At 35.7% G+C, this 23,222-nt stretch overlaps 1 protein-coding gene across 1 annotated transcript in view; it reads right to left on the reverse strand.

Annotated features, from left to right (window-relative positions):
- gc (GC vitamin D binding protein) overlaps positions 1–18,780 on the reverse strand; it is a 31,647-nt gene extending 12,867 nt beyond the window's left edge. The window contains exons 1-6 of the mRNA XM_051110496.1: positions 18,622–18,780; positions 18,285–18,354; positions 17,871–18,003; positions 10,616–10,827; positions 4,297–4,429; positions 2,186–2,274 (exon numbers count right to left, since the gene is read on the reverse strand). Of these exons, the coding sequence (XP_050966453.1) occupies positions 2,186–2,274; positions 4,297–4,429; positions 10,616–10,827; positions 17,871–18,003; positions 18,285–18,354; positions 18,622–18,685 (701 nt within the window). The 5' untranslated portion in view covers positions 18,686–18,780. The remainder of the gene's footprint in view (positions 1–2,185; positions 2,275–4,296; positions 4,430–10,615; positions 10,828–17,870; positions 18,004–18,284; positions 18,355–18,621) is intronic.
- Between the last annotated feature and the right edge of the window lie 4,442 nt (positions 18,781–23,222).

Consider the following 23,222-nt stretch of genomic DNA (forward strand, 5'->3'; position numbering starts at 1 on the left):
TGTGACTCCACTGTCGACTCAAAATTAAAAAAGACGCACACTATCAGTACTTGCTAAGTATCAAAAATGTATTGTAGTAAACAACGTTTCGATCCACTGAACTTCGTTACACATATGCCTGATGAAAATCAGTGGACCGAAACATTTTTTTTTTTTAATTATTTGAATAATGTACAGTTTTAAGGGTTAGTTCACCCAAAAATGAAATAGATCCCATTATTTACCCTCAAGCCATCCTAGGTGTATATGACTTTCTTCATTCAGACAAATCCAGTCAGAGTTATGTTAAAAAATGTCCTGGCTACTTCAAACTTTATCATGGCAATAGGTGGGTGTTTCTCTTCAACAGGTCAAAAGAAGTCCAATAAAGTGCATCCATCCACAATAAAAAGTGCTTCACACAGCTCCAGGGGGTGAATAAAAGCCTCCTGTAGTGATTTGATGCATTTTTGTAAGAAAAATATTCATATTTAAAATATAATAATCACTTTAATCTAGCTTACGCTCACTGTTGTACACGGAAGAAGCTCTGAGCAGATGATGTAGGACGTTGACGTTGCGCTTGCGCCGATCAAAAGTGACGAACACGGACATGCAAGTGCAGAGTTCAAAACAAAACAACAGTCATGAATTAGAAGTACAAAACGAGGATTTGTATAGAAGAATGTCGGAGGATTTCGATATAAGCCAAGAGGAGACTGCTTTTCCATTGCTAAAGGAAATTTTGCTTCCTTTGCTCCTGTAAACAAACGTTGGTTTACATGAGACTCACAGGCGCATGCGCTATGCATACAGCCATTATCCGTGTACAACTGTTAGTGCAAACTAGATAAAAGTGATTATTACATTTTAAATATGGATATTTTTCTTACAAAAACGCGTCAATTTTGTAAGACAGGTGGATTTAATCACCCCTTGGAGCCGTGTGAGGCACTTTTTATAACGAATGGATGGATGCGCTTTATTGTACTTCTTTCGACCTGTTGAAGAGAAACACCCACCTATTGCCACAATAAAGCTTGAAAGAGCGAGGACATTTTTTGTATAACTCTAATTGGATTTCTCTGAAAGGAGAAAGTCAAATACGCCTAGGATGGCTTGAGGGTGGGTAAATAATGGGCTTATTTTCATTTTTAGTGAACTAAACCTTTAAAGATTCTGTTCTAAGTTTGCTCTTCTCATGGTCCTTGGAATTCATGTCTGCACACAGGCTTCCTACTAGTTTCCCTCCCAAAAATCTTGTTTATCTAGCACAGTTCTATAATTATCACAATATAAATTGGTTGGATTAAAATATTTGGTAACACTTTGGGCCTTATCATACACCTGGCGCAACGCAGCGCGACGCAATTATTTTTGGTTAGTTTCAGCCCGACGCAGTTATCATTTTCATGTCCTGCACCACGTTGTTTAAATAGCAAATGCATTTGCATCCATTTGTGCGCCCGTGGGCGTGCTGGCCTGAAAACAAGGTGTGTTCAGGTGCATTGTTGGCGCATTGCTATTTTGAGGCAACTGAAATAGACTGCGCCATTGACCAACTAAAAAACGCATAACAAAAAAAAAAAAATAAAAAAAACCGCTTTCTTATGAGCTGTTTTTTGGTTTCACTTTCGCTTTAGAAAATGATCACGTTCAGCAAGGAGGGGAGAGTTTTAAAAGGGGGTGCACAGTAACTCATTTGAGTGGGCTCGGCCCGTGAATGCCCCCCCTTTGCGCCGGCCCTGCTCTCTGAAAAAGCGTTCAGCCTTTGTTCTCGCAAATTTCGCTAAAATAGGGCCCTTCATTTTTATGGTACATGTATTTGCAGTAGTAATTACAGTAAATTATACATAATTACATGCACCTAACCCAAACCTTAGAAACCACAGAAAGTACATGTAGTTAATTAATATATCTTGGTACAATTAGACTGCAATATGTATAATTACGCTGTAACAGTAGTACCTTAAAATAAAGTTTGTGCAAATATTTAAATACAAGAATTTCAATTAAAAATCATTTAAGCAAAATATGTTAAACCTTTAACCCACAGAGAGGGAAAAATTGACGTTTTGGCAACCCTGGCTCTATAATGATTCAAAACAACAGCAACAACAGCATACTAGTTTGAAACACCATGAGAACAGAGAAAAGTTTTGCTGAACTGTTCCTGTAATGGTATGATGAACCATAGCATATTTACCCATACTTGAAGGATTTCAAATTCACTTGGCTGTTGCAAGCAGTGGAGAGAAACCTCAGAAAAATATTGGAGCTTCGCATCTGGAGTCTCTGTAAACAGACAGGATTTGTAATAAGATATTTTACTAAGAAATCCACATCAACCACCACTCAGTTCATTAGCATGATTATCATTAATTATTTTTTTCATTTTCACAATCATTACTGGGGGTTTGACCTAGATAAATTAAACTGATTTCAACTAAATGATATCATTATATTAATCATCCTTATCCTCATAATCATTTTATTCCATTTCATAATTCTGCTCCCTCAGACAAATTGCTAGACAAAACTAGACAAATAGCACATTCCCCCTACACAGCAACTAAAATAAAGACATTTTAATTAGTAGCTGTTTAAAGCAGTGTGGGCAGCAGAAAGCAGATTTTAGCTCCCTGAACAGCAGATGTGAGTCTGCCATCACAGGTTTTGTTTTGACAATAATATCTTGGAATCCTGTTTGTTCCTCACAATAGACTGTGCAAGAGCCTTCAGGCAATTTGATACCAAAAGCAGCCACACAATACACAATGATGATTATTAGTCCCATTACAAGCTGGCAAAGCACCCTTTAGCTTCTATATGGTGGCATATGGTACTTATGTTTGATTGTCTTCAGACAATACATATAACAATAGCAACAAAAGAGGGAACAATTACACTTCCAAAGGAAGTGCATGCGGTATCCCATCATCCAAAATGTTGACTTGAAACTGGACATAATTTATTAAACTCTCATCAAAAGCTATGTAGAAAATTATAAAAGTTGTTTCTAAGCCAACAGAGCAATAAGAGCCTATTGTCTGCTCTGTTCTTGGAAGTAAATTATTTTTTAATTTTTCATCAGCTTCTAATTAGACAGCTTATTATGCAAAATGCATGCATTATGAGTTAATGAATACACAACTTCTGAAAACAAAAATATAAAGTCTCCAAGCTGGTACATAACCATTCTGTTATGTAATTTTTATACGTTTTTGTATGTCTGGGTTTGTACATCACAATACAAATACAATACAAAACTCAGAATCACAGGCTGACAAGAGTTTAATTATATTTTTTAGCAGAGGGAGAGACAGAGAGAGAGATTTGTTTATTTAAAACTTACTGCAGAGTCTCAATATGAAAAAAGAAGCAGAATAATATTTCTTGATCGGAAATTAATATTTTACTTTCTCTCAGGTCATTTTGTAGTACCGTTTTTACTCAGTCCTAACACCCAAACAAATGATATTAAAACAATATAAGCATAAATAATATAATGTATCATATGAGTTTAATAGAAGAGAAACAGTCGGGTCTACGTTAAGCCGTTAGATCTGGTATTACCTTGTCTGAAGCAATAACATTTATTGTTTATGCCCCCAGACATCAAATTAAATGTATTCTCTCTTGTCTTAGGTAGGAAACTGCAATAGGCATATCACGCCATATTCATTCAAATTGTTTTAAAAACTGTCTGGTTTTATGATTTCAGGCTTCTGATCTGAGCATGAGCTGATGCTGTGCATTTTCTATTTATTTAGAGGTTTATTTCTTGCTTAAGTATAAGAGGTTGCAAGTTTAAACTTTCTCAACACACAATGTTTTTAAATAAATGAAACTTTCTATAATTACACATTTTAGAAACTATAGCATGCAAGATTTTTTGGGGGTCTGCAGGTGAAAGACAGGTGACTGTCAGTCTCCCCTACATAACAACGCCTATAGTGCAATCTAACCAGACATTGTATTTTTCACGTCTGAGCCATTTCTGGACCCCACAACAGAATATCTATAATTTGCTTTTTTTTTCGTAACCCTTTGCCCGCCATTCCCTGTCATTTCAGTGCCTGTTACTTCAGTCGTGACGTCTAATAACACGGTCCTGTAAGATGTCTTACCTGAATAACAACTATTATGTCTGGAATGATATGTAGGGTCTTTGTGTGTGTGTGTGTGATTGCAAATGACAAAGTGATTAAATATAATCAGCATTAAATACATTCACCCAACATCACCCCTATCGCTGGGGTCGTGCCACCCCAGGGTTTCCAAAGAATGTAATCAGAAATATGTGGTTCACGCTACCTCTCGAAGGAAACAAGCGTTTTTGACAGCAGGGCGGCAACATCTCTCTGCCATTCTCACGTGGTTCTGAGTAGCATTAAGAACAAAGCCTGCTGGGATGTTTCTGTGCCGCCGGGCAAACTCGTACACATACCTGAGGGAGAGAAAATAATGACTCATGACGTCAAGATGGTAAATCAAAGCCCTCCAAGACGTGAGTCATAAAGGGCACAGCATATTCTGTTCCCCTATTAGTATTTTCTAATCAGAAATCAAAGCCACCAAAAGTGTTTCTTTGTTTTAATCCTATCAAAACAGCATATAATCCTCATGTTTACACGTGGATGTGGGTGTGATGTCACCAAAAGATTTTATTATGAAAAACTGTTGTCTTTATGCTCCCAAGGCTTATTTTAGAACAGAATGATTCATAGGACTCTACACCAATTTAGCTTCATTATGCAGAGCTTTGTTGAGAAGAGGTAAGAAAATAAGAGATGTATGAGCTAAAAGGGTTTTAGGCATGAGGTCTGCATTTCTGTAAGCAAAACAAACATAATTACATGACATGTCATATAAAAAATGGATTACCAACCGTGTACCAAAGCATCAAAACATTTAGATTTTTCTTTGTTAAAATTATAAAATGTAAATTATGACATATACAAAATATATATTATGGCAACTGTAATCTTTTATCAAGGATACAAATGTACTATAAGTACAAACCAGGTTCATCAATGTGTGTGGATGTTTGTCAAACAAAACCTATGAAACTGCAAACAGCTTTCAGCTGCTCACACTGTAAATTAAAGAGTATTGGAGTATGTTTTACAAGAAAATACTATCTTTTAGTCTTTACTGGTACTGGACATACCTTTGTAGTTACAAACGTTTTGTATTTTTATCTTATGCAGCCAATCAAACAACACTACCAGTCAAAAGATTTTTTAATGCTTTTAACGAATTCTCTTTAAAAGTACAGCAAAAGCAGTGAAATTTTGAAATATTTTTACTATTTAAAATAACTACTTGTATTTGGTGAGCAGACAAGACTTCTTTAAAAAACATTAAAAATCTTACTGTTTAAAAACTTTCAACTGGTAGTATAAAACTAAATAAATAAAACAATGGTTATATTTAACAAACTTCTGATAGGAAACTACTTAGCGAGTCTGATTTAAAAGACCATATTGGTCTGTTATCGATGAAGAAGTACTTCATCTTGACTAATGGGCTTTGGGGGCATGTTTTGTTCATTTTGTTCAAATCGGCTTTTGATGTGTACAGAAATCTGCTTCAGTGCGTCAACAAAAGATACTTATCTCCCCTCGCTACTAAGGCAACCACAATCAGAGCAGACTATAATGGCCAAAAAAGGCAATTAACACTTTGATAGGTGGCAATATTTGATTTATTTATTTCAGGACCGAGTCATTCTAAGTGCCATTAAAGTCCAAACAAAATATTATATTGACTTTAAATAGACGTTCTGTCCAAGAGGCCTCCCCTGAGGCAAACCAGCCCAACAAGCAATTATCACTTCCACCTGACTATTAAGCGCAAATGTCTTTCCTTGGCAAGAAGGCGTAATATTGTCTCTAGTTCCATGGATAGTTTACACACTATCAAACATGATGGTATTCATTTTAAAATGGACTCCCAGTAGAGCAATGGAGAAAAAGACACTTGACATCCTGATGTTTGCTATTACAACTCACATACATATACGAAACTCATTAATGCACCACATAATTTGCAGCTTCAGGAAATGCTCTTGATTGGGAATTCAAACAGGATATTTGGTACCACTGTCCTTACCAAAAAGTAGAGACGTTTATTGTATGAAGTATACTTAAGTAAAGTTCAAGTATATTTTTAGTATACTTTATGTAGTAAGTATACAAATATCAGTGTACTAGTAGTATACTTGTAAATGTACTATTTCAATACTCTTTGGGACTAAATTAGCCCACTTTCTAATATATAAGTATAACAGTAGCAAACTTTGAGTACACAGCTAGTTCACATCAATGTTTTTAGCTTGTACTGCAACTATACTAAAAGTGAACTTATAGGTATACTGATGGTTTACTAATTAAATACTTGTAGTAGCATTTTTAGTACACTTTAAAGTGTAGTCTCAGTAAACTACTTGTTTAGTAGTTTTATACTGCAAGTATATTCGTAAGTTTTCTTTAAATTAACTTTATAGCATACTTTAAAGGAGAAGTCCAATTCCAGAAAATGTACTCACCCCGTTGTGATCCAAGATGTTCATGTCTTTCTTCATTTGTAAAGAAATTATGTTTTTATAAGAAAACATTTCAGGATTTTTCTCTATATAATGGACTGATATGGTGCCCCGATTCTGAACTTCCAAAATACAGTTTAAATGCGGCTTCAAATGATCCCAAATGCGATTGTAAACGATCCCAGCCAAGGAATAAGGGTCTTTTGGAAGTTCAAAATCGGGGCACCATATCAGTCCATTATATGGAGGAAAATCCTGAAATATTTTCCTCAAAAAACATAATTTCTTTACTACTGAAGAAAGAAAGACACAAACATCTTGGATGACAAGGGGGTGAGTACATTATCTGTCAATTATTGTTCTGGCTGGAAGTGGACTTCTCCTTTAAGTATATTAAAGTATTATGTCCCTGTTTAGGTTTTAATTTGTATATATTTTGTTATTTGAATATCTGAAAATAAAAAACATCAAAAGAAAGAACAGGGTATCTGCTTGTAAACAAAAACATTTTATTCTAGCTTCATGCATTTAAAAAAAAAAAAAAAAAACACCTGAATGTAGGTAAGTGTCATAAGTAAAAAAATAAAGAAATAAACAACAATTTAAACAAAAAGCTGAATAAAAGCAAATGAATTGGATTTAGAATGATATAATCAAGACGTAACACCCCAAAGCTTCACAGTCATTATTACCTCTTCATTGGTTGATATTTTATTCCATAATGTTACACAGTTTTGATGCACAGTTTTATGTCTGTTAGGTTACATGTGGAAGCTGTTGTTTCAGTTTCTTCTTCACTTGTGTTTTTTTTTTTTAATGGAAATTCTGTACAGAAGATGTGTACTAGTGCCCATATAACAATGAAAACATGGATTCTAGGAGCACAAGTATTGCTCGATTTTTTTTTTAAGTATAAGTCAAGTATACTTAATAGGGCTGTCAAACAATTCATCACTATTAATTGCATACAAAATAAAAGTTTGAGTTTGCCTAATATATGTGTGTGTACTGTGTGTAATTATTATGTATATATAAATACACACAAATGATAAATGAAAAATGATAAAAATGATAATATATACATATACTTGTAAATATTTCTTAAGTATATACCTGAATGTGTTTGTATTTGTACATAGAGGTGCATATCAAAAAATTAGAATATCACGAAAAAGTTTCTTTTTTTTTCTTGTAACTTATTTTAAAAACTGAAACTTTCATATATTCTAGATTCATTACATGTAAAGTAAAATATTTCTAAAGTTTTTGTTGTTTTAACTTTGATGATTAGAGCATACAGCTCATGAAAGCCAAAAATCCAGTATCTCAAAATATTAGAATATTTCTTAAGATCAATCAAAAAATGGATTTGCAAAAAAAGAAAAGTTCTTTAAAAGTGTTTTAAAGTATGTTCATTTATGCACTCAGTACTTGGTCGGCAGCACATATTACAGCAAATGACTTGCTGCTAGCACAAATTACAGCATCAGTGAGGGGTGACATGGAAGTGATCAGCCTGTGGCACTGTTATGGCACTATTGAGCCTTCAGATCGTCTGTATATTGTTGGATCGACTGTTTCTCATCTTTCTCTTGAAAATATCCCACAGATTCTCTATGGGGTTCAGGTCAGGTAAAGCACAGTAATATCATGGTCAGCAAACCACTTGGAAGTGGTTTTTGCACTGTGGGCAGGTGCTAAAGTCCTGCTGGAAAAGGAAATCAGCATCTCCATAAAGCTTGTCAGCAGATGGAAGCATAAAGTGCTCCAAAATCTCCTGGTAGATGGCTGCATTGACTTTGCACTTGATAAAACACAATGGATCAACACCAGCAGATGTCACGGCACCCCAAATCATCACTGACTTCAAGCAGCTTGGATTCTGTGCCTCTCCAGTCTTCCTCCAGACTCTGGGACCATGATTTCAATATGAAATGCAAAATTTACTTTTATCTAAAAAAGGAGGACTTTGGACCACTGAGCAACAGTCCAGTTCAGACGCTGTTTCTATTTCAGAAGTGGCTTGGTAGCCCTTTTCCTGAAGACGTCTGAGCATGGTGACTCTTGATGTGCTAACTCTAGCTTCATTCTACTCCTTGTGAAGCCCTCCCAAGTGTTTGAATCAGCTTTACTTGACAGTATTCTCAAGCTTGCAGTCATCCCTGTTGCTTGTGCACCTTTGCCTACCCAATTTCTTCCTTTCAGTCTACTTTGCATTTAATATGCTTTGATACAGCACTCTGTAAACAGCCACACCATTCAGTAATGGCCTTCTGTGACTTACTCTTTTTGCGGAGGGTGTCAGTAATTGTCTTCTGGACCACTGCCAAGTCAGCAGTCTTCCCCATTAGTGTGGTTTCAAAGAACAAGAGATACTCAGAATTTATAATGTAGGGATGGACATTTAATGAAACTCAAATGTAAATATTCTAACATTTTGAGATACTGGATTTTTGACTTTCATGAGCTGTATTCTGTCATCATCAAACACAAAACAACAACAAACAAAAAAAAAAAAAAAAAAAAAAAAAAAAAAAAACTGAAATGTTTGAATCTAGAATATATGAAAGTTTCATTTTTTAAAAATGTTACAATAAAATCGCGATTAATCGTTTGACAGCCCTAATACTTAAATGTCATTTTAAGTGTATCTCTGAGAATTACATAAAGCCCATTTCTGAGAAGTACATAAAAAGTAGACTAAAAGTATACTTTACTATTTTAGTTTAAAAGAAGTATACTAATAGCACACTTGAATAAACTTTTTTTTACGTAAGGATGTATGGACACTTCATTGTGTCCATACACATTGTGCTCTCAGTTAATTCACACTTCGAGAGATACCAACAAATGGCATTCATCTGGTTTTGTTGTCATCAGTGTGTTACCCCTGTTGGCATCTGTTGGTGTTGGTTGGTGCTGGTTTTACTGATTGAACGTGTTGAGTCTGTGCTTATCAAGTCTTGGAACATCTAAGAAATGACATACTCTACTCAATCGGCTGTTGATGTTGGTCTGCATTTGTCGGTACAGTGTCAACTGGCCTTAAAGGGTTAGTTCACCCAAAAATATAAATTTTCTGTCATTAATTACTCACCCTCCTGTCGTTCCAAATCCATAAGACTTTCATTCATCTTCGGAACACAAATTAAAATATTTTTGATGAAATCTGAGAGCTTTCTGACCCTGCATAGACAGCAACACAACTACTACTTAAGTCACATGGACTATTTTAATGTTGTTACTACCTTTCTGGGTATGAATGTGGTTACTTGTTAGAAATGACTGGCAGACAAAAAGTTGTCAAAATAAACAATTAGTATACATATTTATATTTATGCTATTATCAAAAAAAAAAAAAGAAAAAAGAAAAAGAAAAAAGAAAGAAAGGAAAAAACTGGTCTCTGAATTTTCCATGACCATTTTCCAAGGTGTTGTTGAAAGGAAACAGTGAATGAATAATAAGAAAGGTTTGGTTTCTAGAAGCAATGCTCTCCAGTCTTCAGAGTCTTTTTATCAGTATGACACTAACAAAGGGATGTTATCATAATCCATTAGGCTTCCATGGAAAATTTCTTTCTCTAATCATGCTATACCTGGGAGAACAGTTTGGAAAAAAACATGGCTATTCAGAGAAACTAAATAGCCAGTGATTTTTCTGAGGTAATGTAATTGGGACACATTCTAACGAATGCATTCAGAAGGAAATGCTGAATTTGCAGATCCAAGTCATGAGAGATGCTTTTCTACCACTGTGACATAAGAAGAGGCATATTGCATTTTCTAATATACTCTTTCACAGCTGCAAATCAAGAACAAAAATGCCTAGAGTTTGTACTTGTTTACAAGAAGTGTTTAGATGAAAGTAGGAGGTATAATTAGTCATTTTAAACTTTTGTCAAGGTTATTTCAAAAGGGCTGGAATTTTTCAAATTTTCAAAGAATTTTAGTAGCAATGTGTTTTTGCTAAAGAAAATGAGAAACGAAAGTGACCAGTGGGTGAGGTTGATTTCTTCTGTTTTTATTTCCCCTAATAACCCTGAAGCATTATGGCCTTGATAATGACTCTAATGGGACAAATCTCACCTGACAGCATAGTCCTTCTCGTTTTTAGTGTACTCGGTGCAGATCTCTTCATTTGTGGGCTCCAGTAGGGAGGGCAGCTCATCTGCAGAGTACCGTAGTGAGGCCAAACAAAGTTTCTTCTCATGACCCTGAAGTGTGCAGCACTGCTCGATCCCTGGATGTTTGGGGAATGGAGAGTCCTTTCCACATGACTTCTCAGAGATCTCTGTAGCCTTGGAAAAAGATTGCTATGTAAATAAAAAGCAAGCAACACAACACAAATCCAAAACAACACCACAGGAAAACAAAATGAACAATCTTGTCTAGTATGTGTGATAATTAAATGGTTCATAACAAATCCATTTATCATGGTTTCTCTGTTGGAGACATGATTTTTAGTTTATTACTTATTTAGTACACTGTAAAAAATAAAAAAAAACACAATTTGTTAAGTCAGCTTAAAATAATTTGTTACCCTGCTGCCTTAAAAGTTTAAGTTCAGTCAACTAAAATAAGTTTATTCAACTTGAAATGTTAAGCTGTACTACGTAACAACTTAGATATTTGTGTTTGCGAAACTTAACAGATGGGTAAGTAACCCAGCTGCCTTAAAATTTTAAGTTGATTCAACTCAAATATCTAAGCTGTCACTTACTATTAATTTAACATTTCAAGTTGAATAAAACTTTTTTTGAGTTGACTGAACTTAAAATTTTAAGGCAACCAGGTTACAAATTATTTTAAGTTGACTCAACAAATTGTTTTTTACAGTGTAGTTTTATTTTGCATGTATAAACAGCTTCATGGTCCTTTAATGGCACTGAGTTCACGCCGAAATGAAAATTACCCCCTGATTTACTCACCGTCAAGCCATCTAGGTGCATATGACTTTATTCTTTCAGACTAATGCAAACGTAGTATTAAAAAATGTCATGACGCTTCCAAGGTTTGTAATGTGAATGGTGGTCGAGAATTTGAAGCAAAAAATTGCATCCATCCATCATAAAAAGTACTCCATATGGCTTTGGGGAGTTAACAAAGACCTTTTTGAAGCAAATCAATGTGTTTGCGTAAGAAAAATATCTATATTTACAACTTTATAAAGGGAACCCTGGGTATTATAACATGTATGGCTTAATATAATGTAAACAATGTCTCTTACTGAAATATGTAGTAGAAAACCCATGAAAGATAAAATTATTTTAAAAATCCACATCGTTTTATACATATTTTTGACAATGGGGGGCGTCAATATGACATAAAATGGTTGTGCTACCTGTTGCTATTTTTACCACAACACAAGTTAGAATACAAATTTTTAAAAATAAATACTGATACAATGACCACAGCTACTGAATGAGCTTACAGGTGGCAATGGATGTATGTGCAGACTTAAATAAAATGTCGTACCATCGATTTTTCCCACAAGGAGTCTAAACACCCCTGGATATCGAGTGAAATCCACGCTATAAAAATTCCTTCAGTGGCTGCAGTGTCATGACAAGCATTGGCATGTTTACATCCTGCCAGGATGGCATCTAGCATTTCTTGTCTCTGCTGTCTGTAAGCTCTTTCAGTAGCTGTGGTCTGCTAAAAGCCTCAAAAGCATCAGGGCTAAAATGGAGAAAACAAAGATGCGGGTCTTTAGTAAGTTTTATTCGTCCACAGGCATCTTTCAATTTTTTTCTCCTCCTCTTATTGCTAGGATAGCAGTGAAGACTTACATCACTTTTCTTGTTGCGCGTACGGCAGTTAGCGGAATCTAGAGATTACAGTTCATGAAGTTTTAAATATGGATATTTTTCTTACACAAACACATCGATTCACTTCACAAGGCCCTTATTAACCCCCTGGAGCTGTGTGGAGTGCTTTTTATGATGGATGGATGCACTTTATTTTGCTTCAAAGTCTCAAAACTGACATTCACTGCCATTGTAGGGGATTTACAGAGGTCAATTTAGCTCAAAGGGAATCATTTAAGACTGAACAGAATCTCTGTTTTACGACGGATCAATGAATCGGCCAGCGATTCATTGAGCGAGCCATATAACACCAACTCTGCAATGGATACTAATATCCAAAATATAGTGAAAACACTATTAGCACGGTAACGAGGTCGGCAGTTTAAGACATTAATTTATAAGCACAAACACAAGATACTCTTTTCAATACGAATAGCAATTTATTGGAAAAACCTAAGACATAAACTAAACTAACACATAGACGCGCATTCACACATTCATACAAGTTGCAGAAAAAGAGAAAATGAGGAAAGAATGAGTTTAGAAGAGTGAACATATGAAATCCCAAGTTTATAGCAATATATGCAGTTGCTTAGACCTGAACAACCATCAATCATTTAATTAACCCTCACGTTGAGTTTCTCAATGAGGTTATTAAACTTTATATCAAATGCACCAGTTCAGCTAGATTCTGGAGGTTTGTACTTGCGTTGCCTTTGTGTTAAGGGATTCCCTTCGATGACGTCGTTGCAGAAAGAGGGTTTCCCAAGGTTGCTGACTGGCTGGAAGTTTGTGGTCATTGGAAGTGATGTCTTGGGCATTGGCTGGAGGATGGAGTTGTGTACGCTGATTGAAGTTTTGAGGCGGGCACGAAGTCTGAGACACGGTTTAGCGGCAAAACTTAACTTAGAACAAGAAACTCTCAACAGAAAGAAAAGATTAAAGTAAAAGAAAGAAATGTGACGATCTCCTCATGTTTTTGTTTTAGAGGAGTGGCTAGCGTGCAAGCCAGGAAGCGTTCAAAGAACGCAAAAAGCAGCGGCAAAAATGATGGCAAAAAGCATGGTGAAGACCAATAGCTAAAAGCTAAAAGCAACGGCTAAAAGCATGACTAGAAGCGATGGTTAAAACCAATAGCTAAAAGCAAAATTTGATGGTGTCCTGTGGTTTTAAACTCAGCTTTGGACACATCCCAAAATGGTGTCTTGACCAATTAGGTGTTGTCTTAACTCGGGATATTGCTATGTTTCTACTCCCAAAACATAAATCAGTATATTATCTTATCAGTCACATGGTCAGAATTTTCCCACTCTTGAAGAGTATAATTTGGCCATGATTTCTATAACATGAATTCATTTGACAAAGAATTGATTGTTAGAAACGTTCAAAGCATGAATTTTCAAACTCATACATACCAAACATGAATATAAACCCTTAAGCTATTCAATAGTTATTAACCCTTTCACACGTGAGTTTAAAAAATTCTAGCTGAGCCCCCAGAGTGAGTTTTTTAGGCGACCGTTATTTAGAACGTATAGCCTTATTGTTTCCATGGCGACGCGTCGTGTTTGTCACATGACACAACGCAGCCACAATAGCGCTGTATGACACATGTATCACCTTTTATATAGTTTTTTCCCTTTTTATTATTAATATTCACAAACGTGCCGACTGAATTATGAAATATCTGATATTCCGATTCTGAAATATGTGCAAGTAAATGTATTTGGAGGTTTAAACACTTTTATAATGAGCGTGTTAGTTAGTCTATGCCGAGTGATGGGCCCCGCCATGTTAGTTTGCGCTGAATCCAAGCTGTGGGATTTACAAAACGCAAATTCATCCTCTCCTCCCGAAAAACATTAAAGTAAGTCTTTGGTGAACTTGGAGAAGAGCAGAGTAAACTTTATAGTTACCTACACAATGTGTATATGATATCAATAAAACATGTCGTCAGATAACATTTATAAGGATCTTTATTGCCGCTGCCATAGACATCGGCGTGTATTTTGCTAAATATAAATGCATCTTTTTACTAGGACGTATGTGTATGTAAATGTCTGGGACCTAAAATAAGCATTTTATTGTTGAAAACACGGAATAGTTGCGATAATATGATAAGCGCTCAGTGCGTCTGATCTGGCTCAGCGCCAGCCAAAGCAGATTTGAATTCAGCGGTTGATCACGTGACGCGCTGAACGTTCGAATCACACCGGTGTGATTGTACGCTCAAGGGACCAGCCAAGAATGATCACACAGGTGTGATCGTACGCGTGAAAGGGTTAAAAGGACATACACAACGAGTGATTAGAACATAATAGACAAATGTGTGGGTAACATGGGCCTCTTTGTGGAATTTGGCTCTTTGGTTTCAACCAAATGTTCTGATCGAATCTTCCATTTGTCTGATTCGCTCTGATACCCTACACCATTATAAAGCTTGGAAGCTTCGTCTGAAAGAAGAAAGTCAAATACACCTAGGATGGCTTGAGGGTGAGTAAATCATGGGGTAATTTTCATTTTTGTGTGAACTATCCCTTTAAGTCTGCAGTGTTTGAAGCCTATTGAAACAGTCTTTGTTTTATAATTGCAAATGCAGTGTGAGCAATCAGCAAGTTGAGGCAGACGAGGACATTCTGCTCAAGTAATTATTTTTTTAATGACATGAATGTAAGCTGTCCCCAGGGAAAGACACTGATACAATGAATGAAGCAGCGAGCGCTCTGCACCCACACCAGCTAACACGCACCGTAATTAATTTGCATTGAAGTGTGCCGAGGATTGGGCCTGAAACTGACAACAGGAACGTTTCTGGAGTTCAGTTGGAGTTGCCTTCAGTCAGGATATGTGTTATTATCTCCATGTACAAATTAAAGGAGAATATTATTTGTATTTATAACCTAAGAGGCTCTCTTAATAAAGCGTGCATCTAAGCAACAGTATACCACAGAAAGCAAATGTTCCTCAAACCACTTATCCTCTGTAGGGTACAGTATATTACTGTTTTTATGAAATCATGTTCTGAGGTGGCCTCCATGAATCAGATTTGTCAGTCCAGCACATCCCATGGACCTCAATTGGATTGAGATCTGCGGAATTTGAAGGCCAAGGAAACACCTTGAACTCTGTGTCATGTTTCTCAAACCACTCCTGAACAATTTTTGCACTGTGGCAGGGTGTATTATCTTGCTGAAAAAGGCCACTGCAATCAGGGATCGCTATTGCCATGAAGAGGTGTACGTGGTCTGCAACAATCTTTAGGTCATACATAATATCCACATGAACGCCAGAACCCAAGGTTTCCCAGCAGACATTGTTCAGAGCATAACAGCGCCTCCACCGGCCTGCCTCTTCTCATTGTGTTTACATGTCCCACATACATCACTGAGACTTGGACGCCCATGACCCTGATGCCAGTTCACTGGTTGTCCTTCCTTGCACCGCTTTTGGTATTAACCACCATTTCAATTTATACACACACACACAGTTTTTATTTTGATGTTATTTCCCTGCTAAAAAAAACTATGATAGACACCATCACAAAATTTGTAATGGTTTTACTGGTTATAATGGGACCTGGTATTGGTTTTAATAAAAACTGTAATGGACCCTGTGGGTTTCTTCTGGTAATTGGTCACCTTCTATTGGTGGCTTTCACTAAATCCTAATTGAATATGTCCTAAAAGACACTACAGATGGTTTGTAATGGTATTTGTAGTGGAAACCACTAGAATTTCTGTTTTTTCAGCAGTGTTATTTTTATATTTACATGTTATGTTTTATTATTATTCTTTTTCAAAAGAAATAATATCTATTGATTTTTGTATTTTCTCACCTTTGTTGATGATGGTTTCAAGGTTCACCCTTCCGAGTAAGTGGCCTTTTGCCACTTTTTATTTTATAGGATATTGGAGATAAAGAACAAGAATCAATAGGGATAAGTGGGGGGAATTAGATTGGAAAATGTCACGAAGCAGACTCGTGTATGTACCAAACTCAATATGTCAGAGCATGTGTGCTAACAACTGTGCCACTGCTCACATTCAAACATGCTTTTATACCAGCTAGAATTTTATTTTTCTCTAAAAACAGACTTTTTTTTTTAATGAAAACACAACTCCAAATAATGGCTAAACTGCACCTCTCTCCCATCTCTGGTCAAATCAGTCTTATATAAACTAACAGCAACTGTAAAGGTCTGGCTGACACACCAGTGATGTACTTAAGCAGAATGAAAAGACACTTGATGACAGGAACACATGAAAATGTGATGTAATGAGCTTAGCTGTAGCTGATGATTAAGACCGAGCCTGAGAGATTTAGCAAGATGAGATTTATACAGTCAGGCATAATAAAAAGCACGACCTGTCAACGAGAAGACCATCAAGGGTGAAAGACTTCTGAAAAGATGGGGCTGTGTGAGTTAGGGATGTAATTAAGTTAACTACCTCCAGAACTTCCACAGTAATTAGAATGTGAGCATGAGTCTATTTGAGGTATGTTGTGCTACATCTAGCATGTGATTCTGCTCCAGTTCTGCTTAATGTTCATGCTTCCGAATGCACAGTCTGGAAGTAATTGATAGGGAGTGTATAAATTTAGCATACCCTACATTTAGCTATGGTAGATTTTGGTATCTTAATGGGTTTAGCTACCATTTACATTTACTAAGCACTTGATTTCAATTAACTTGAGTGTCTTTTGCTTTAAAATTTTAATATAGGGTCATTTTAAATAATGGGTTAGTTTCATTTCACACCTGGGTTAGCAGTTAATCCAATAATGGGTATTCAGGTTTCAAGATGCCAAACTTGTCCACCCTTCAGTTAACATACTTTTGCATATTCATGAGGGCAATAAAATTTATTGGGCAAACAGAGCTTGCCACCTGCTTTATTAAGTGCGTGTCCATCTGCACACGTCATCCACTATGTCATCTGTTTTAAGTCTTTTGATGTATGGACTGTTCAAAAAGCACATGAATATTTAATAAACTCAGCACTGTTTAGTTTTATATTTTCCTTCCGGGGGACCCAATTCTGAAAACGTTTATCATGGGACTAATCACTCGTCAAAGGCAGCAGACGGCCAAAAATACAACGCCAATTTCACGCCTTTCAGGCTTTTCAGAAAATAAATCTGTCACGGGTAAACCATCTACTATAATGTAATGAAATAATTATAATTTATATTGCTTGTAAAAAATATTTCTTCAGAATACACGGCTGCTTTTCTGCGCTCAGTGGTGAAAAATGCTTTTAGTTACAACTTCTACCAGCATAAGGAGGTGATTATAATCAAATCATTCCTCCTGGTTCGCACTGCTCCATCTCTCCACCAGTTTTTCATTAAAAACATTCAATTTATTCGTGTTGAGTTTATTAAGTTGAGAATAGTGTGAATGGCTTATTTTGTGTTTTATCTCTAATAGATTTGTATTTGAATTACTCTAGCCTTGAACCTGGGATTCATTTGAATGAGTTTGACTTGTTGCTAAACAAAACACTTCTTTACTATAGAGGACAACCACTTACTCCTTTATCATAGCAGTCAGGACTTGCGTCGTCTTTGCAGCATTTTTCTGCAAGCTTTGTCATTTCATCTGCCACACAGTTGACCTCCTGGAATGTCCCATTCGGGAACTTTTGGCTGTAGAGGACAGTGACCCTGCAGGAGGATCAAAGGTCAAAATAGGTTATGCAAGCATGTTCAGAGAATCTCTACTAATTACATCAGGGATACTGTGTGGACAAAAAGTGAACAAAGGTGAAAAATGATCTACAAAGTGAACTGAAACTTAAATACTTTTTAAATCTAACTTTAAACTTAAAAACTTGAGAGCCAAATATTTTGTGCATATAAAGAAGCAGTGAATTTTTATCCATAAACTATGGTTGAGACTTGGAATTGTGTAAATCCTTCGGGAAAAGAAAACAATTTATACTTGCATTTCTTTGAACGTTTCGATTCCAAAGGCTTTAAGCTCTTGGCAAACATTTTCCTTGGTATAGTTCTTGCCTGTAGACATACAAAAAATATTATAAAGAATAAATGCATACACATAAGCACAGAACAAACTCACAACTGTCATTAACTGTAATTTTGTTATTCTGTTAAACTTCAATTTAACATTATTAATACAAACCCTTATTGTAACTTCCTATATTAAAGAAATAAAATAGGCTGTAATGAGTCTGGCTGAATCCTTCCTTTTACCACAGTGGAAATACAGCCTGTAAAATACCATTAAATTCAATAAAGTTTGTAAAATAAAGTACTTCCTACCTTTGAGAGCCAGCAAAGCTGGGACTATTAAAGCAGAAATTAAAATGAGAGCTGTGCTCCTCATATTTGACCACAGGTTGTACTGCGATTTCGAGATGAGTTTACATTAGGAACTGCCTCTGTATTGCAGTTTCACAAGAGACAAAAGTGTGTGTGGTCAAAAATTAACCAGCAAAAACAGACAGTTGTGTAATTGTTTAAATACAAACAAGACTCTGACTTTCCCTTAGACCCCGTGACATGTCTTGACAGCTGGTCACTAAAACTAAAACTTTCTGACAGCAGTGACTCAAACTATGACCTACGAGAACAGCTTTTGTGAGCATTTTAAAGGTTATACTCAGAACCTCACATCAGAGAATTAAAGTTTATCTAAAAATAGCTTCGATCTGACTTCAGATTGGAGCCTGGCATTAAGGAGTAGGCTAAAAAGCTCTTGGAAAAAAGGATATATTAGCTTTCACTTTGATATTCAAGAAAGCTTTTCGTTCTTCTCACAGGAAAGGTTAGTAGATATCAAAAGATGCTTTGATATCTTGTTCCAGGTAGAAGTGCACTTCAAAGTTTTAGGGAAATGCAAACAAGGGGACTCAAAGTATTATAGGCCTACAGGTTAGCAATTTGTGGTGCCATTTAATTCAACACAGCAGTGCCAAATTCAAGAAATTCAAAATTTAGTTCTAGTACAAAATATGTCCTAAGTGAAATACTATCAAAAGAACTCATGTAGTGAATCAGTATACATACAAGGTTATAGCCTCCAACCTGTACTGGATATTAATGTTGCAATGAATCAACTGACTGACTGCTGGCTAGCTACCAATATTGCCACTTTTGAACTCATTTCTGGCATAATAAAAATACACAGCATGTTAATTGCATCATCAGCTCTTATCAACTTTTGAATTCAAGCAACTGGAACTTAACAAGAGCAAACAAACCTTGAATAAGAGTTGTAAAAAATGTTTGAGTACATTAACCTTTCAGGTCACCTGGAAGAGCAAATATACAGTCCACTGATTCTGAAAAGGGAGGCGCTTACACAAACTGCACAGATTTTAAGACAAAACAGTCAAAACAATAATGAATATGATGGATAACAAATTCCCCGTGATATGTTTACATTTTCCATAACCCATTTTAGGCTGTTCTTGGCTGACTCTCCTTTATTTTCTTAAAGTAGTTTTGATTTTTGAGCTATTAAGTGTCATTCTGCAATAATGTCTGTGTGATTGAGATTCATGCATAAGGAGAATATAAGCATGCACTGGGCACACTATGGTGCATGCAATTTATCAGTATGTAAGAGGGAATACATCTTCCTTCAGCTGTTAGAATAAAACATTAACATAGTGAAATAGGATTGGTTTAAAAATAACACAAACACTGAAAGACAATCTTTCCAGTGTTTTCAACTAAGGATTTTACTGCCTCAAATGCTAAGAAATTATCAGTAGTTAAATTCTAAAACCAAAAACTACATAAAAGTGTACATACAAAACTAAAAACAGAGAGCATAGTTCATGATTTTTACATTTTAAAAATAAAGTATGTTCCCATTTTTAGGGCCAGTCGTATCATTTTATTTAGCATTTTCTGCAGATGGTTCATTTTGATGATTCTCCACACTCACCCAAGATATTTTTTAAATTCCCTCTCCATCTTTCTCAAATAGAATGATCCTTTCGGCAGACCATTTCAATTTTACTCAAATGACCCCAAAATACCTACGTGCTGCTAACTGTTGAAAATCCATTTCTTTGTAACTATGGCTGCAGATTATAGGCTGCACCATGGACAGGGTTGAATCAATAGTATCGATCAACAATTCCCATCCCAGACCTGTTATGGTCCAATAATCCAAAAGGTAAAGGTACATTATTAGTTCATTTTGTTTTCAGCTATGTGTTATGAAATCTGTTTTTCCTGTCACACACCGTTTACACTCTCAAAATAAAATGAAATAAAAGTTTCAGTCAAAGTAATCAATGAAATCTGTTTTGGCTTAGAGTCTGTTCTACTTTTGAATCATTGGCCATTACTACACCATAGTTGCTACCATTTTCCAGACTTAAATAAGCCTATGGCGTTTCAGAGCTTTTCACAAATCAGGTAGAACACAGTGATTTAAGTATCTGGTGTACTGCAAGGCCAGCTCAGTTCTTCTCATCACTCTTTCAGAGCGTCTCTGATCTAAGCACAATTGACTGATTGTGTATACAACTATACTACCATACACACTATTTACTATTTACAGAGCTCATAAAGTCATGGTTAGTGTAAGGCGGATGCCATGGTTAGCAATCAGCAACTACTCTTGTGAAAAAGTAAGAAAGAAAGAAAGAAGGAAAATCACTAATTCTATCCGAATCGTTGGTTCAGAACGCTTATACATTGCAAGGCGTCACATTCTAAACAGTCAAATCAGATTTCAAAGATCTTCCGTCACTGCATTTGCATCATACTGCGCAATAGTGGCTGCATCCGAAAGCGCTACAATGCTGCCTTCGGAGGCAGGATTCCAAGGCAGGAAGGCATCAAGGCACATCCGAATCTAAATTGTGCTTCACTTCCTGTTTCCGGAAGTACCTTCTTCTGATCGAATTTTAAAGGCAGCATAGATGTATCCTTCACTGCCTTCGATTTCCCACAATCCTGTGCATGTGCATCATATAGGCTATATAAATAAAAATTTTCTGTTGAAATTAAACTTGTTATTTTATAATAAATGAGATCATGATATTGACCATGATATACTTCATGAACAGTAAAAAACGCAATAAACAATATTGTTTGTAATAGTATTTTATAAAAATGTTTAAAGGGTTCAAATGAGTAGTAAATAAGAATAATATTTACAATATACTACCAATAATATCAAACAGCCTCTAATAACAATGACCTGTTCTGCAATAATACTTGCATTAGTGCTTTTATTTTTTTAAGCAAAAAGTAGCTGCCATTCTCAGTCGTCTTCTCCGACACACAGACCTTCGGTGGGTAATGACATCGAGGTATTTATGTTTTAATCAAGCATTTATACATAACTGTATGAGATAGTTTTTCTACAAAATGTACAACTGAACCGTACAACTTGTCTGTCTTTCCATGATAACGGCTACTTACTGTTATCTTTTGATGCTGTCCTCACACTAAATTCATTACTACAGCAACCCATGTAAATGCACCGAATATCCAACGTGATCTCATGATAATTCGTATGCATTTTACGTAAAATGTGGTTCCACAAAACGTACATTTACTTAGGTTTTTACAGGCGGTAAAACGTACAATACTGACGTATTTTCAGCATCTAAACATACAAATACTTACGTATTTTTAGCATTTAAACGTACAAAACTTACGTATTGAGGACACCTAAAAACGAATCCATATGAATATTGAAATCGCTTCATTAATTTCATTATTATTGTTGTTTTTGGTTGTCATACCAATGGCCTTGTTTTCAGTTGCACTTTTAAATAGTTTAATAGTTTATTTAATATGAAATTATAACATTTCATTCTGTTCTGTGTGATTTCTGCTGCCAGTACGTTTCCAACGATAGGTATACATAATGTTAAACAAGACTACACTTTAAACCCTTAAAATAAATAACATTTCTGCAATCGTTTAACCATCCATGTAATATTTACTTAGTTTGCTGTGGTGGGACACAAGAGACATTTTCTCCGACATGCTGTGACTAAAAATAGAACCATAAAATACACCGAACACGCATCATAATTACGAAATGAAACAATTTTATTTGTGCGTTATAATCCAGATTTTCAGAATCCATACGACTGCGAGGAACAGACTCAAAATCAAGTCTTTATCCGGCGGTCCAGTAGCAACAGCAAATAAACCCGCGCTGAAGTGCATTTTACAAATTCAAATAATGCCTCATCAAGAAACTACAGGTTTTACGGCAGGAAAAAACGAACGCTCATTGGCTCTCGCCTGCATTCGTCACGGATTACGACATGCCGTGCTTCTGGTGGGAAGTGTTTGAAAGATGCGCGGGCGCCTTCTTCACGGAGTGGATAAGGATAATAATTTAGATGATATTTTCACCGATTAACTATTTAAATTTTGCTCTACACCTCAAACAAACCTACTGTATTCTGCCAGAGAGGACTGCGGCTGCAACACATCGTCATTTGGATTACTTTTGGTACTGCTGTAAGTTTTTGCAATAATGAATGTGATTGCACTTTTCTGTCTGACATATTTTTGTACAGAGAGAGTTGTGATTAACGTTAGGTTTAGAGGTAGGAGTGAGATTAGTGACTATAAAAATATTTTAATGCTGTGTTGTTACATTTTATATCTTTTTATATTCGCTATAAAATGGGTAGGTTTAGGTTTGGGGGTAGGTTAAGAGGGCTAAAAATCTAAATCGCTTAATAAAATGACAAAAAGGAATTGATACGAATGAAATAAAAGATACGTAAATATTTTACTTTTTTTTAACTAAAATTACGTAGCGATTTGTACGTTTTAAACGTTGAAATACGTCTAAATTGTACGTTTTAGCATCAATAAAAACGTACAAAAATGTACGTTTTGTGCCTCCAAATGTTACGTATAAATACATA

Source organism: Labeo rohita, chromosome 5 (assembly GCF_022985175.1).
Source record: "Labeo rohita strain BAU-BD-2019 chromosome 5, IGBB_LRoh.1.0, whole genome shotgun sequence".
NCBI classification, from domain to species: domain Eukaryota; kingdom Metazoa; phylum Chordata; class Actinopteri; order Cypriniformes; family Cyprinidae; genus Labeo; species Labeo rohita.